The sequence below is a fragment of the Charadrius vociferus genome, unplaced genomic scaffold, assembly GCF_000708025.1.
Source record: "Charadrius vociferus isolate BGI_N301 unplaced genomic scaffold, ASM70802v2 scaffold97, whole genome shotgun sequence".
Lineage (NCBI taxonomy): Eukaryota > Metazoa > Chordata > Aves > Charadriiformes > Charadriidae > Charadrius > Charadrius vociferus.
Window position 1 is genome coordinate 280,066 of NW_009649316.1, and position 15,194 is coordinate 295,259.

The 15,194-nt window shown below is 34.7% G+C and overlaps 1 protein-coding gene across 1 annotated transcript in view; it reads right to left on the reverse strand.

Annotated features, from left to right (window-relative positions):
- The window catches only part of LOC104290340 (contactin-associated protein-like 2), a 792,176-nt gene that overhangs the window by 272,100 nt on the left and 504,882 nt on the right, over positions 1 to 15,194 (reverse strand). The window contains exon 4 of the mRNA XM_009889431.1: positions 5,953 to 6,100. Coding sequence (XP_009887733.1) covers positions 5,953 to 6,100 — 148 coding nt within the window. The remainder of the gene's footprint in view (positions 1 to 5,952; positions 6,101 to 15,194) is intronic.

The following is a 15,194-nucleotide window of genomic DNA, read 5'->3' on the forward strand; positions in this document are numbered from 1 at the left end:
GGAAAGAGCAGAATAAATTGGACTGAGCCCAGAAGTAACTGCATCGTTAAGATATGTTTTATTCCATACATGTAGGAAAACAAATACCAGTGAGGGTCTTCAGGTTCCAAATCAATGGTACATAACCAAGGCTTATAGTTTGAAATCTTCCAAAGTTTTTTGTTTCCTGAGAAAAACAGCCACCTGATTTCTCTAGTGAATAAGCCATCATGGACAAATGGATCAATCACCACTTACAGGAATGCAAGAAAATAACACTGGGCAAAACCATAATTCACAAAAAAAAAAAAAAAAAAAAATTAAGGGCGAGACTATTGTGATTAGACTGAAGCTTTTGACTGTATTTACCTTAACGCTAACATCCTTACTTTGTGAAAAAGCATACTGTAACTTTACTTCTGTTTTCTCCTGTTTCAGATGTTTATGGATCCTAAGGTTATCTTTTAAATTTTCATCCTCCTATTAGCTGATTACAGACCACTGTATAGAAGACCCTTTCTGTAGGGTGCGTGGACAATTACTGGAAAACCTATTAGAAAATGTTAGTCTGCTCTTTTCACAAAAGAAAGCCAGACCTGGCTTAATAAACCTTAATCAAAATCTTCAAGATTTTATTGTATTTGGCCATACATTCTGTTTATTTAGCAGGGACAAGCTTTTCTCCATTCCACAGAAAAAAAGTCATAAAAGACTTTTCAAACAAACCAGCTACAAACATCCTTCTAAAGGAAATGATGAATGATTAAAACAATGTTCAAGTGTAATTGAAAACTGCCTGAGAATACAATTGAACAAGCTGGTGGGGCATGTATTCATACAAAATATACTTGTTTTGCTCTGAATGTTTATATATTCATTGCCAGCTAGCAAATGAACCTGTAAAGAATACACACAGTTGTTGCAGTTCTTAAAACCATGGTGCTTGAGAATATCTACCAAAACCCTCATTACAACTAGAAATGGAAAAATAATGGACTTTTTAGTTTGCTTCCCGTTTCAAAAAGTTGAGCAAAAAAAAAATAAAAATCATATTACATCAGATTAATGCAAAGGTAAAGAATAAAACATAAAGATATGTTCTTAAGACTTTTTTTACAAAAAGCTCACTTTATGTCAAATCTTTCTGAAATATTCCATTTGGGAAAAAAGAGTTAAAATTAAATAATAAGGTGTTTAGAATTATTTTTTTTTCTGTTTCAGCCTGAATCTTCTGATTTTAGAAGTCTTTTTAACACACTACACAAATGCTAAATCTTTTTAAATATTTTTAAAATGCAGGAAGTAGACGTTTTGCATTTTAAGTAATTCCTACTACCAAATCAGACTTCTATTTGTTACTGGTAACAACCAAAGGTAATAAATGGACTGAAGCCTGCTGTCACTTATTTTCATGCCAAAAATATGAACATATATGTAGGAACAATCACAACCATCTTTTTCTGGAGAGGGGATGGAGGAAAACAATCCACACCGAGAATTGTTACAAAAAAAGACAGCATTTTTGGCCTTAAATTGCAAAACTCTACTGTTTAAGGACTACCATGACATGAGAATATATGGAGGATAAAAGGTATCCATTTCCATGACCCTTAAGGAAAAAAAAACCCTCCCACATGTTAAAAAGCTAGAAAGAATGCTAATAAAGAAGCAAGCTTACAAATACAGCATATATTCAAACAGCTATTTAAAAGTTTGCAAAGAAAAAGTTCAACAGTTCATTTCCTCTCCATGGTTTAGATGTAAATATTCAGCCATTCACTTTTAATATCAGAAAGAGAATATGACACTATGTTTGTAGCTGCTGAGCTGTGAAGATGATGGCTAAAGATCAAACACATAGACCTAAAGAGGTTCAGAACTACCCAGTATAAAAATACTGACATTTATATGGGGAAAAAAGGTTGGATGTTTAGCAGAATTGCTAACTGTCCCATCCGCTGTCACAAGCAAAGCTACCCAGTTCACAGGGACCTATGCTAAACAATTGTTCCAGTTCTGTGTTTTTCCCCCCACATTAAAAACTCTGTATATTCAAAGCACTGTTACTTACAGAGATTTAATAAAATTTCTAGAAATATATCATGATTTCACAAAATTTGTGCTTCAAAATGGCTCTTTCTTTCTGCCAGTTAATATTTTTATGCAGTTCTACCACTTAGATGGTGAGAAAAGTCAGACAACTTAGTGGCACATTTATTATAAGTAATAAAATATCATAAGAAGAGGCAGGGAATCATTTATGCAGAATGCATTAATATCTTCACCATTAAAGTGAATATTCACATAGGTACCAAAAGTGTAATAGCAGAAATATGTATGCATACATTTATATATATATAAAGCTGTATTTTATTTAGCATAGGATGTTCCAATAGTAATCATGACACTTCAAGGGACTTTGGCTCGTACTTTTTCTCTTTTTTTAAAGGCTATGTTGGTGAAACAAAATGTCCAGGGTATCCTATTGAATCTGGCCAAGTGAAACTTTATCAGATTCCACAAAAAGGAAGTAATAGCGGTTTTCACATCTACCTTAAATTGTCCCTTTGGTGTTTGGATGCAATAGATGATTCTGGATAGGATGGGGGGCTCACATTAAGTATGAATGGCAACCGTGTGAGACAGCGAATGAGAGATGGATAGTTAGTTAGTGCCAATAGCATGAAACCAAGCAAAGGAGATATCAAATAAGTAATACAGAAAATTTCCCAACAGTAAGTATAGCTGAATGTGTAAATAACCGCCAAAGGAAACAATGGTTCAAGTCAAAGTCACTGCAGGAAAACAGGATTAACTATACCAACGATTACCCAAAAGATCTGTTCAGCCCATAGTTTTTAGCACTTCAATACTTCCTAATCAGTTCTTGCAAACATTCTCTTGGCTCATCCCTCAACAGCATCTCCAAACCTTATTTTTTTTCTTGTAACATGTTTAGATAACCAAGGTTTTGTTCGCTTTACTATCTGGAGACTAAATGTTCTCCTTATAAACATTCATTATTTCACAAAACCCTAAAGACTGTGGTTACTATTTTTCCTGCTTTTCCCTCCCTCCCTAAAAAAATATGTTACCTGTCAGGTAACTGAAACAGTAACATTTGACATAGCACAATACAAGTAGTATAGCTAATAACTGAAATGAACAGATCTGCAAACACAACTCAGGTGACATTTGTTCAGTCCCACTGCTTCCTAATTATTAGCTAACAGACCTGATCAATGAATGGAAATAGCTCAGTTTGCAGCCATTCATGGAGCTATGTCATTGCTCCTGCTACCTATTTGCTTTGAGTATACTAAGTATTTGCATGATTTCCTGCCATCTCCAAGTGATTTTTTTTTTCAAGTATATCCTACACTTCAGAAGTGAATCATCTGGAATTTGAAGAATTCTTACCATCAGATATACAACCACGTCAAAAAGATTCAGACATACAGTTTAGACACAGAAAATCAACACAGCCATATCAAAAAAACTCTCTGAACAACGGTATCAGGGAGTGCTTTCCACTCAAAGGATTTCAGCACCTAGAAGGCCTCATGCAGTTGTCTTGAAAAGCGTAGCCAAAGACTACGCAATAGTGTTGCTATTGCCATTTTTGTAGGCATTCATCTGCCACAGGATGGAGATTAAGGGAACTATTCATATGACAATGATCCTGCAGGAGCTTATTATGATCTTCACGAATCAGTAGTAAAATGTACTATATTGTAGATGTCATAGCCTCCAGATGCCATGTATTTGCTGCCTGTCTCAAAAATTCATAAACGTGGACATGTTCAAGATATATGTCATGTGCCTTTGCTCTCTGTCTCCAAAAAAGCGAACAAAAAATCTGCCACCCATTTCAACTTAACTGATTTGGTGAATGTTTGCCTTTGGTTATATTGCTTTCTTCTCTGTGACTTGCTTTTTGATAAATGATGTCACTGCAAGTATAAAGACCCTATTCCCCTTTACAGTGTATGAAATAGATCATTTTAAAATAAAAGCTAGAACTCCCATTGACTAAAAAATGTTGTTTATGTTACATAGTAGTCTATTTGTTGTTTTCCAAGCTTGTCTTGCTCATGCAACTCCTCCACTAGTGTAGCCATTAAGCAAGTTATTTAGCCAATTTTAATACTTTTTAAAATAAGACATAGCCAGGTTTGCCCTGTAGAGAATGAAAAGCTTTTCTAAATTTAATATCACCATTTATTCACCGATAAAAATACAAAGTTCATTATGAATCTTGGTGTAGGGTGAGGCTCTAATTATTTTTTGATGAATTTTATGAGCTTTTCTGCTAGAAGACAACCCCACAGATCTCATCTACACAAAATACAAAAGCACGGTTTCAAAGACAGACCAGATTTCAAACTTAATGCAAAACAAAACAAAACAGAAAGAAGATTTTGTGATGCTATGAATTTCTCCAGGCAACAGATGTAAGCTCTCATCCCTCTCTGGAAATCACACCTCTTTTTTAACTTTAATTTACTGGGCAAGGAAGAAGATGGATTTCACTTCTGGTACAAAAAAATTAAGTGTGTCTTATACACACACCCAAACAAAATAGGAACCAGAAAACACGGTAATTAATGACCCAACTTTTGAATAACTAGTTCAATATGAGGAAGTTTTTTTCTTAATATTCTGAAACTAATGACCAGGTTACAGTAATGCACAAGGAAAGAGTTATTGTAGTCACTAAGTGTATGGCTTCCCAAGTAAACCTTGCTTGGACTGTGAGAAAATACCTGATTTTTGTATCTGAAAATATGCTCTCTAAAATATCTAAATAAATAATATACTTAATATGAATCTATAAACTGAAAAAATAATGATTGCAATATATTGGGCAGCCTTTTTATTTAGGTACAAACAGCAAGTTTGATTTGATTTCTCAACTAAGTTACTGCAGCTACTGAGAAATTATCTGTGGTTTAATATACATTTTTAAAATAAAGCTTTAATTTGTTTCACGGAAATAGGAAAAATAATACCAAAACTCAATTCTTCATGGTTCTTCTTGGTGTTAAATGAAAGTAGATAGCCTTTTAACTACCTATCCAAACCCAAATAGCAACTGAAATCACAAGGTGTTTTTCTTTTTTGCTAGTTAGGGTGGCAAAGGGCTCTCATATGCCTTAAGTCACCCAGTGAAGTCAATGGACGAGACTTCTGGATGTGTGCTCCTTACCTTATTATAACACCTTGTTATTAAAAGACAAATCTCAAACAGCTCCTTCCAGCTAAAGTACCAACAAAGACAGGATACTGCATAAAAAATACATACTTAGAAATAGGACATCAGACATTTCATTTTCTGCAGGTTTGTAGACTTTCTTTAAGCACTGGCTGGACTGAATTCAAGGACAGGCATTTAGAAACTAGCCTTGCTTTTCTTAAAACATAATCAGTTCTGCTCTTAAATTCAAAAGCATTTGTACTATTGCTCATCTGGATTTCAAAAGAAATTCTAAAGTCATATTCAAATATTAAAGGAAAAACCTCTGAAAAACATGTCACATATTCAGACAATCTGAGCAACTCTGATAGAATTCTTATTTATTTGCTTTAATTTTATCTCTAGCACCAGGTAATGAATTATATCCTGTTCCCCAGTTGTTCCCCTCAAGACCTAATATGATATTTGCCTGAATGCTACCTTTTCCTCAACTTTCCTGTTCAAGCTTATATAATAGTCAAAGTCATCTGCAGAAGAAACCATGAAGATCAAAAGGAGCAACTTCAAAGCACTACCACGAATTCCAATGTTGCATCTTCCAGAGAAGAACAAAATAAAAACTCAGAGTTAGGGTTACAATAAATGTTTCATGAAGCCCAGGGCAATATACCTAGCGATACTGGAACATCTTAATCTATCTAAGCAAAAAGCACTTGAGATTCAGATTCAATCTGAGATCCAAAGACAGATTTGGCGGGGGAGGGGGGGGAACTTACAATAGGAGCAGCCGTAGACTTCAATTCTTAACCCAATTTGGCCCTCTCCATTCCAGTCCAAAGGAACTATCCGTACATAGCGAGCAATAACTGGATGTTGTAAATCATGCCGGACCACACTGTCGGAATTTGTATTTCCAGGAAATGCCTAAGGGAAAGAAGAAGAAAAATAAAATTATTGTATTACATCTATCTCACATGCTATAAAGGTTCTGTTCTGAAGGAAAACGTCAGGCAGTGAAATCCTCTGGGTGTCTAGGCTACAGTGAAGTTTGGTTTAAATGCTTCTGTGATAGAGACCAAATGAAAAGTTGATTTACAAAGTTTCACAGGAATACCAGAACAGTAGCATTGAGACCTCTTCGTCCACAACAGATAAGTTGAAATCATGGAACAGCTGCTGCTAGGTAAGAAAGTAATCCAAGTTTCATCACTAATCCGTTACTTAGTTATTAACGTCTTAATAAAAGTGTCTAACCCAGAGTGGATGTTCTGGGGAAGAAGATACCCATACTCTATCAGCAAGATTACACACGCCAGTCATTTTCCTGTAAATATGAAGACTGAAATAACTTGCTTCCCACAATAGACAGGGATGCCTTCAATTTATCAAATTTCTAAGAATTTAAACATCTTCCTTTTGATGGATTACCGGCTGGAAAGCGAGTGCCCAGTTTCTTTCCAAACCACAGCTGTCATGCACAGCATAGCCTATTTTTGGTTAATAAAACTTTGGAAGTCAGGAAATGACACAAGAGCTCTCAAGGGAGTTTGGAAAATCCATGAATAGCACTTGGTTTGTAACTACTGGTAAAATATTTCATAGCATCAAGCCTTAAAATAAACAATACTTATTAGATAATAGAGGGGAGTTTTGCCTTGTCATTTTATGGACAACTCATGCATTCACTGAAGGCAGATGTTAAAGACTATGATTTAATCATTCTTGATGTTTTCAGAGGAATTTCCTCACCTTTTCACAGGTAATTTTCAATAAAAATATGTGTCTTGTAACAGTGAACATAATAGTCATAAATGAACAGAGAAAAGATGACCCATTACTAGAGAGCCTATGAAAATGAGAAATTTCTGTGCATCCTTATAAAAAAGACATTTTTGCTACATAGAAAAAAACCAAAAACCAAACAGTAGTAGTATCTACACAGTTGCCATCTGAATAAATCCATATAAAGCCCTATAATAAATACACAGTGTAATGATAAACAACGAAAGAAATTACTTGGCTGTAAGTAGTACTACTGCAAAATAGCCATCAAAAAATTTGAAAGAGCCAAAATTTAAGTTTGCTTTTTGCATACACAATAATAATAGCAATACATAATTACATGCCCAGATACTACTTATTCCAAAAGGATATCTTAGATGAATAATTATTTTCTACAGTGCACAGTAGATCTAGGTGGTGGCAAATGTGGTGATAAATGTAAGGGATCCACAGGCTCCCTTCCTTGGTGGACTCCAAGAATTATGACATGTATTAATGGTTACATTCACCTTATTTTTTTTGTACTGCAGCTTAATGTGCTAAATGATGGTGGCACTCCTCACTTCATAGCTGAGATTGTAAGATACTTCAATTAATGTCTATGAAGCACTTACATATTTGACTGGTAAGGGTTTATAAGGAAATCAACAGTTCTGTCTTCTGAGCTGAACAGAAGACAATAAACAACAAAGGAAAGCATACACTGAAGACAAAAAAAAATCCTATTGACCAACTGTCTATTCTCTGAGTCCTGTTTTAGGAATCACAGAACTTCAAGGAGAGAATAAAGAATTTAATCCTTTAAAAATATGTATTTTAGCGAGCACACAAAGTAAAGCTCCATATTTCAAGAAGAATTTCTGTTTGGGCAGCTCTTAATTTTGTGATGCTTGGCATAATCTTATCAAAACTCTCTTAATGTAGGGTTTTGCTATTTTTTTTTTGTTTGGGTTTTGTTTGTTTGTTTATTTAATTTGCTAGAAATATTAGGGGCAAAAGAAGCTGAATACAGGAGGGCATGATATTTTCTATATAATTTGATTAAATGACTGATGAAAAGCGATTCTCAAAATCAGAATCATTTTCTGTTGCTCTCCAAACTTTGTGCCCTAACTTGTGTTTTACCAGTCTTTTGTCAGAAAGACTTAGGGCCAATACCAGGAGTTTAATATTTTGAGGGTTTCTATTTGTATATGATCCAGTAGCACCTGCGGAATGCATAAACACAGTCAATACAGAATAGGGCAGTCTGTCATTAGTCTCCCCGATTATTAAAATACATTCCATTCAGTCTCCAGCAGAACAATACCTTTTAAATACAGCCTTCATTTAGATAAATGTGGTACAGTAATACACGCTCTGTGGATAGCAAACACCAGGCCAAAATTCATCATTGCAAGGCTGAAAAATCAATTTACAGGAGCTTGTGAATTATGTACTATTGCTGTAAAATCTCCTGTCCTGACTGAAAATTGTACAGGGACTCAGAAAAGCAGTTTCTCATTAAAAATTGAGTTCATACAATTTTCAAAGCCACATGTTTGCTAAGGTTAACAAACAGTTTAATAAGATTTAGAAGCATAATTTAGACCCACATCTCTAATAGGAGATTTTTTTTTACACAGGGAGTGAATCTCTGGGGGGAAAAAAAAAAAAGAAATGTACAATAAGAAACTCCCTTAGAAGAGTATTTTTCAGTAAGAGGTGGAAATACCTGTATAAATTAAACAAGTTTTTCAGACTATTATCTCATGAACTCACTTAAGTATTACTGCCAGTTGTCTGCTCTTCATGGGTAATGTGGTTTTTATTTAACCCAAACTGGGAAAATGACCAAAATGACTCACTTTTTTGTAAAACAGGCAGCACTGTCTCACCAGTCCAACTCCAAAAACTCTGTTCTACAAGTCATTTCTCTTCTTCTATTGGATACTGACTTCTGTAAACTGCTTTATGTTTCAGCTCATGTTGAAACGAAAAGAATGGGAGTGTTGTGAGCTACAACCATTCTTCTCGAAGGCAGCTCCATGGGACAGCAAAGTAATAAGAATGAAGAAAGGTAGGAAAACATGCCCCCAAATCCTTTCTAAACACTGCTTTTGAACAGATGTGGAACAGAGTTTTCAAAAGTACTCACTAAGAGTTTTGCTACTGGCTTCCTTAACACTAAAATTTGTTCAGCTCCAAGTATTTTTCCAAAATTACTAGGGCAGGTTTTTAGGACAGAGAATACATTTTAATGGACCAACTAATTAAGTTTAAAAAAAAAAAAAGCTTTTGGCACAGGAGGTTTCTTCATCAGAAGCAGCAGAAAAAGAAGCTGTACGATCTTTGAAATTCACTTTGGCCTTATCAACACGCTTCAGCTACACTACTGTACATAAAGACACTGTAGAGACATTCAGTATAATTTTCTTTGCATAAATAAAGAACCTGAGAGAAATGAAGGTAAGTTTTTGTGAAACTTGGAAGAAAAGTTAGGGAAAGTTAAGACTCAGGGTCAACTTTGCTTCCTATACTTACAGAACAATGATATTCTAATCAATAATTACAGATGTTAAAGCTAAGTTATAATTTTATAGTAGTATTGTAGTAAATTATAGTAGGTAAAATAACATACAGCTTAACAGTATTATTAAAGTAAAACTGACAAAACTGGGTTTAGTTTCCTGTAAAAGGACAGTTTTGCAATACCATTCATACTCAACTTCATGGATACAGCAAGTATATTGCAAAATCTCATTTTGGGAAAATGCTTTGATCACCTTTTACAATAAAGGATTAAAAAGAAATTCTTAGCATTAAAAATTTATCTCTGAAGTAAGGAGGCTCAAGACTGAATGAAAAGAAATGTTATTAAGTGAACAAAAGTGGAAGTTTTCATACTTTGATTAAAGAGGAAAACAATGAAAGAACACTGGTCAGATACTCAATCAAATGAAGCAAAAGACATTTGCAATCTTTCAATTCTAAGTGAAGCAGAGAAAAAACTGCACTTCACCCCCAAAACTCATCACATGTAAACCAGAAAACCTAACTTGCTTAAGAGGAGAACTAATTCTTCACCTGACTTAATTCAGGTGAAGAATTCTCCATCCAAATTAATGATTTATTCAGAAACAAGTACTAAAATCACTTCAGTGTATGCTCTTGATATAAAAATAGGGCAATGCATGGAACAGTACAATGACTTTTTTTTCCAGTTAAAAAAGGAAGAACCGTTTTTTTTTCATAACTTTAATTACTAGTCATTTTTTTCATCACTTTAATTATATGCTCAGCTTTATACTTCTCGACATTTACATTTTGCTATTGGCATTTTAAGCAAAGGAGGGAATAATTTATGGGTCTGAATTTATGAAAAAAATCTAGGCTTCTAGCTTTATTTTGACACAGCAATATTCAAAATAATACAGAGTCTATGTTCCATGGAATTATAGGTCTATAGGCTCTCACAATCAGAAACAGGATTTACATGTAAATGCCACATTAATAAAAGGGTGGTAATATAAAATATGGAAACATCCACAGACAGATAAAAGATATCTGTGGGAAACATAACTGTGTTTTCTTTGTTGACTCCAAGGTGAGTTAAGCATGAGTTAAGCCAAACCTTCAAGTTTTTGTTTTGTTGAAAATCCCCAAATTCCAAAACGCATATTTTTTTAAAAAAACTAGAAGGATTGCAAACTTAAGAAGTTGATAGCTTTGATTATGGCTGTCAGACCTCTGCCTGCACAGCAAAAAATATCTGGAAAACTTTGTTCTTCACTTGAGTTCTCAAGACTCTGCACCATGGAGGAGAAGAGCAGGGTAGGCTGGGTGTCGGGAGCTCTCAGCCAGCAGTGCTGTGGAAGGGTGTTCGGCATAGCAGAGCAGTCAAAATCCAAGGGCCGTGGAAAAATCACATCATGTACTGGTTCTGCACAAGCTGACTGAAATCCATAGTAGGTTTCAGAGAAACCAAGATGTTTCAAAAAAGTGTTCATGTTTTACCACATGAACATTTTCCAAAAAACCCCACTTAACTTCATGAGAAAAATGAGTCAAGTTCTAAGTACCTCATTGCTGCTAGAATATTTCTCTGCTGGATACCTATGACAATCCAGCCCAAATGTATCTTGTAAACTGAAATAGCAAGAACAAAAGGACTGGGTAAAGGAAAATGTTATGAGATTAACTTCAAGGAGGACAGGGGAGTAGGAAGAGGAAGAAACAACAGCTGGTAGGAAAATTGGTTGCAGAAGAAAAGAAAAATAGCAAATAAACAGAAAAAAAACCTGAGTGTGCCAGAAAGCAACAACTTCAGGTTTGGTAAATTTTAGCTCAGTTTTGACATGTTCCTGTACTTTCATGTCCAAGTGCTGAGTGGAGTAAGAATAGGTAATAGGAAGTGTTAATCTTTTGCCTGAAGAACCGTTTCTCAAGTCTCTCTACTGGACAGTACAATCATTGCATCTTGCATACTCTACTACTTTCCTTAAAAACAAACCAAAACAAATCAAACATGTTCATGGCAAAACTACATTTCTATAGAATCGTTCATAATCACCTCAGAACGTCTAGTAACAGGCTTTTAATATAACTGAATAGACATCTTTTTTTAATGCTCAAAGTATTTCCTAGCATTTTTTAAACAAACAGACCCATAATTCTGATCACATTACTCCCTTAAATTCTCTACTGATTCCTAGGGGCTTACTTTCAGGTTCAAATTCTGTCTTTGTATGCTAAAGACATATTCTAATCACATATAACCACATATAATTGGATGTATAATATCATGTAATTATCACTACATTCAAAGAATAATGCCAAAAGCTGTATTTGTTGCCTTTTTACCCTTTCACATCTCCAAACAAAACTAAATGATTCAGCAACATAACATTATTGATTTTTATAACAAATTATGCTAACATTTTAAAGCCTGCTTAACCATTGCTATACTTAAAAAGAACTTCATCTCATTTACAGGAACATTTAGTTTTTTATTGTATAAGGGTTAATTCCATGTTCTGTTCACAGATTACTCCTATGGGTTTCAGTTTTGTACACTGATTCCTCACAAAAGTTTTTAAATCTTGAAGAATCATAAAGCAAGGTATGATGCCTTGGATATAATTTCAGATACTAGAAATAAAAATTACAAATATGAGTTTCATATTCAAATCTGTCACTGAGTTTTAACTTGGTGTATTGATGCTTGTAGTTTTTCTTTAAAAAAACAACAACGAGCAAAACTCACACACACAAACAAACCAAAACCAAAACACCCCACACCAGCACGGCCACTGTTTCCAGAATTTGATTAATATTAACAGGACGCAAGTGAAATGCTCTTTTCTCCTCCAGCACCATTTTAGAATATTATCTGTCTAATTTACTTTGAGTAATGAAGCCTAAAATCCTGAAGCTAAAATCCAAATCAAAGAAAGAACTACCTCTCCACCCTGCTCATATACCCCAAACCCAAGAATGAATTGCTTTTCTCATACTTCTCCATAATGATTGTTCATACCTTGTCATGCACAGAAACTTTACCAAGTTATCTGTGCATTTTTTTTTAGAAAAACTGACTGCTTTCCAGGACAGAACAGTAATCCTTTGCTAACTTTATATTACATGAATATTTAAGGTAGGACATCTGAGAGTGCACACGTGTATAGACTAGGGGTTTTTGTTTGTTTGTTTTCCCCTCAAAGCCACTTAATCCCCCTATTCCCCTAACCTTTAGACTCAAGAACAAGAAGACACAAACATATGGATACTGTTACGTTTTACTTTATGGGACATCACAGAAGGCATCACAGCAAAGGCACCAACAGAGTCCCGCTTCTCCACATCCTGAAATTGAAAATAATATTCCAGAGATGTGCAAAATAGTTCACTAGCAAATATCTGATTCCCTTTTGGTGTGGAGACCAAACAACATGAAGAACTTCTACTACTGGTATTTAAATAATTACTGATTAGCAAATAATTATCAGTTCTGCATAATGAACAGGAGATTTCAACCTCTGTGCTGAGCCATGTAGGTTTTGTTCAGGATGACAGAAAATGGTGAAAAACGTAAATTTTTTTAAAACCTAAAATATACACCAAAAATACTAAGTAAAGTCAGCGCTGAAAGGTCAGAAGTAACATTTCCTGCAGAGTCTTCATGAATTCCTGAATAACATTATGATATTCATTTATTTGCATAATTACATGCTATTTATTACCCAGAGATTCATACAAAACCCAGAGATAATTGTGATTATCCATCCTGATATCCTAAACAACTGAGGTTGCAGTACCTTGAGCTTTTGAGGTGGTTTTTTTTTTCCATTTTTAACCATATCTACATTCAACAACAAAAAAAGATGAGCTTGATTTATACCTAGATTGAATTTGTTGAAAATACAACCTTCCAGCCATTGTATATTGTCACATCTTTGCTGTCAAGATCAACCGATTTCATCATTAATAAAAATTTCTTAACACATTGGGGAGTAATCATTAACTTGCTCTTAGTCTTAAATGAACTAAACAGATTTTAACTCAGACATTTCAGGTCACAGGGCAGACCCACTCCAGGGATAACTTGGGGGTTCATAATGAACAAGACTGATACCTGTAAGATAGTTTCTTAATTTGCATGAGAAAGTGAAACGTGTACTGTCCAAGCCTGTGGATTGCCAGATGGGAATGGACTGTGTTCCATGACAATAACATAGATGGTGTGCCCTATAGCAGAGAAGCTGGGTTCTCTTTGTGACAGCTCCCATGTGATGTTAAACAAGTTGCAAAAAAACCTTTTCAGTGGCACTTAGTATAGTTTCCTGGGCACACAAAGTGATTAGGTAGTTTTGACTTAATTTTTCACTGTCTCGATTCTGCATAGAAAATAGGGAGTAAAAATTCATTTGTTTTATGGGGTTGTAAAAATAAAATAATACTTATTAAGCACTTAGTCAAGTATTCACATGGGTGCCTAAATTAGAAATCTGAGCCTTTTGTGGTCAGTGAAGCAAAGAGGGAGATGGGAACTAAATTAAAGGCTTGCCGCTCTTCACTGGCTACACAGTAAACCATAAATTTTCCTGGGTGTAATATAAATGTATTCTACAAAATGGAGAATATAATCAACAACTTAGTTCCAAAAGTTGCGTAGTGACTGATTCATGTAAAAAGAATGCACAAACCAGTGTGAAATGGTTATACAGACAGAACAGAAACTGCTTTTCTCCCAGGGATTTCTGAGGTTTTATCCATTAACAGACAAAAATTACTTTTGCTACATCTTCTTTAGAAGGAGAGAAAGACAGGAATAATGTGTTTCCAAACTAACCAAATACAATTGCAATCATTACTGAAATAAAAACAGCAACAGATGTCTGATCACTGGCTGCTGGACTACGGAGCTCAACAGTAGCAGCTCTCACCTTGAGAAGAAGGGCAAGCACAGAGGAGCCCACCGTGGTCCTTCATTTGCTTTCCTCTCTAGTACTGATGTAGTTAGCGATTTTCACATTCTTTGATGCTTTTAAATAGTTTTAAATTAATGTTCTGAATGGTATTTATTCCTTTTACACCAGTCTGGTCTCAAAGCTTCCTGTGTCTTCTACACAACTCTACTACTCAATTGGGTTACTTATACGAAACTTTGCAACCCAAGAAGTTGAGGCTGTTACTAGTGACTGCACTTCTGAGAGGCAGGTACAACCTCAGCAATGTCATTCCATGTGCCCTGTACTTAGTGCATCAGATTACAAGACTGTAAAACTCCCTGCAGGAAAAAGTATAACGGCAAAACCTATTTTAAATACTGTTTAGAAAATTCTATATTCAGTAGGGACATAGCAACTAAATAAAGCAAGCTTTTGAGCTCTTAATTGGTTATACATTAATATAAATTATGTTCTCTGCCCTTGATAGAAAACCTTCATTTGTGATGTCAATTGGTAACTATAAATCAAAATTACCATACTTGCTTTTTTCATGTTCTTTCGTTTCAAATGATGAGGAGATCAGGATGGTCAATTTTTAGGATAAACAGTTCTCAGTTACAAGTGGTTTTTATTCCTATATGAAATCACAGAAATGTCCAAAGACTACTATTCAGATCATTGCAATTCTGCCTAAACTATCAGTATGCAAGAAACAACCCAGAACCAAAACATGTGCCATAAATGAAATAGTTTGTTACAGGAATATAAATGTAAATCAAGCTGAATAAAAGAATGGGGAATAAAGT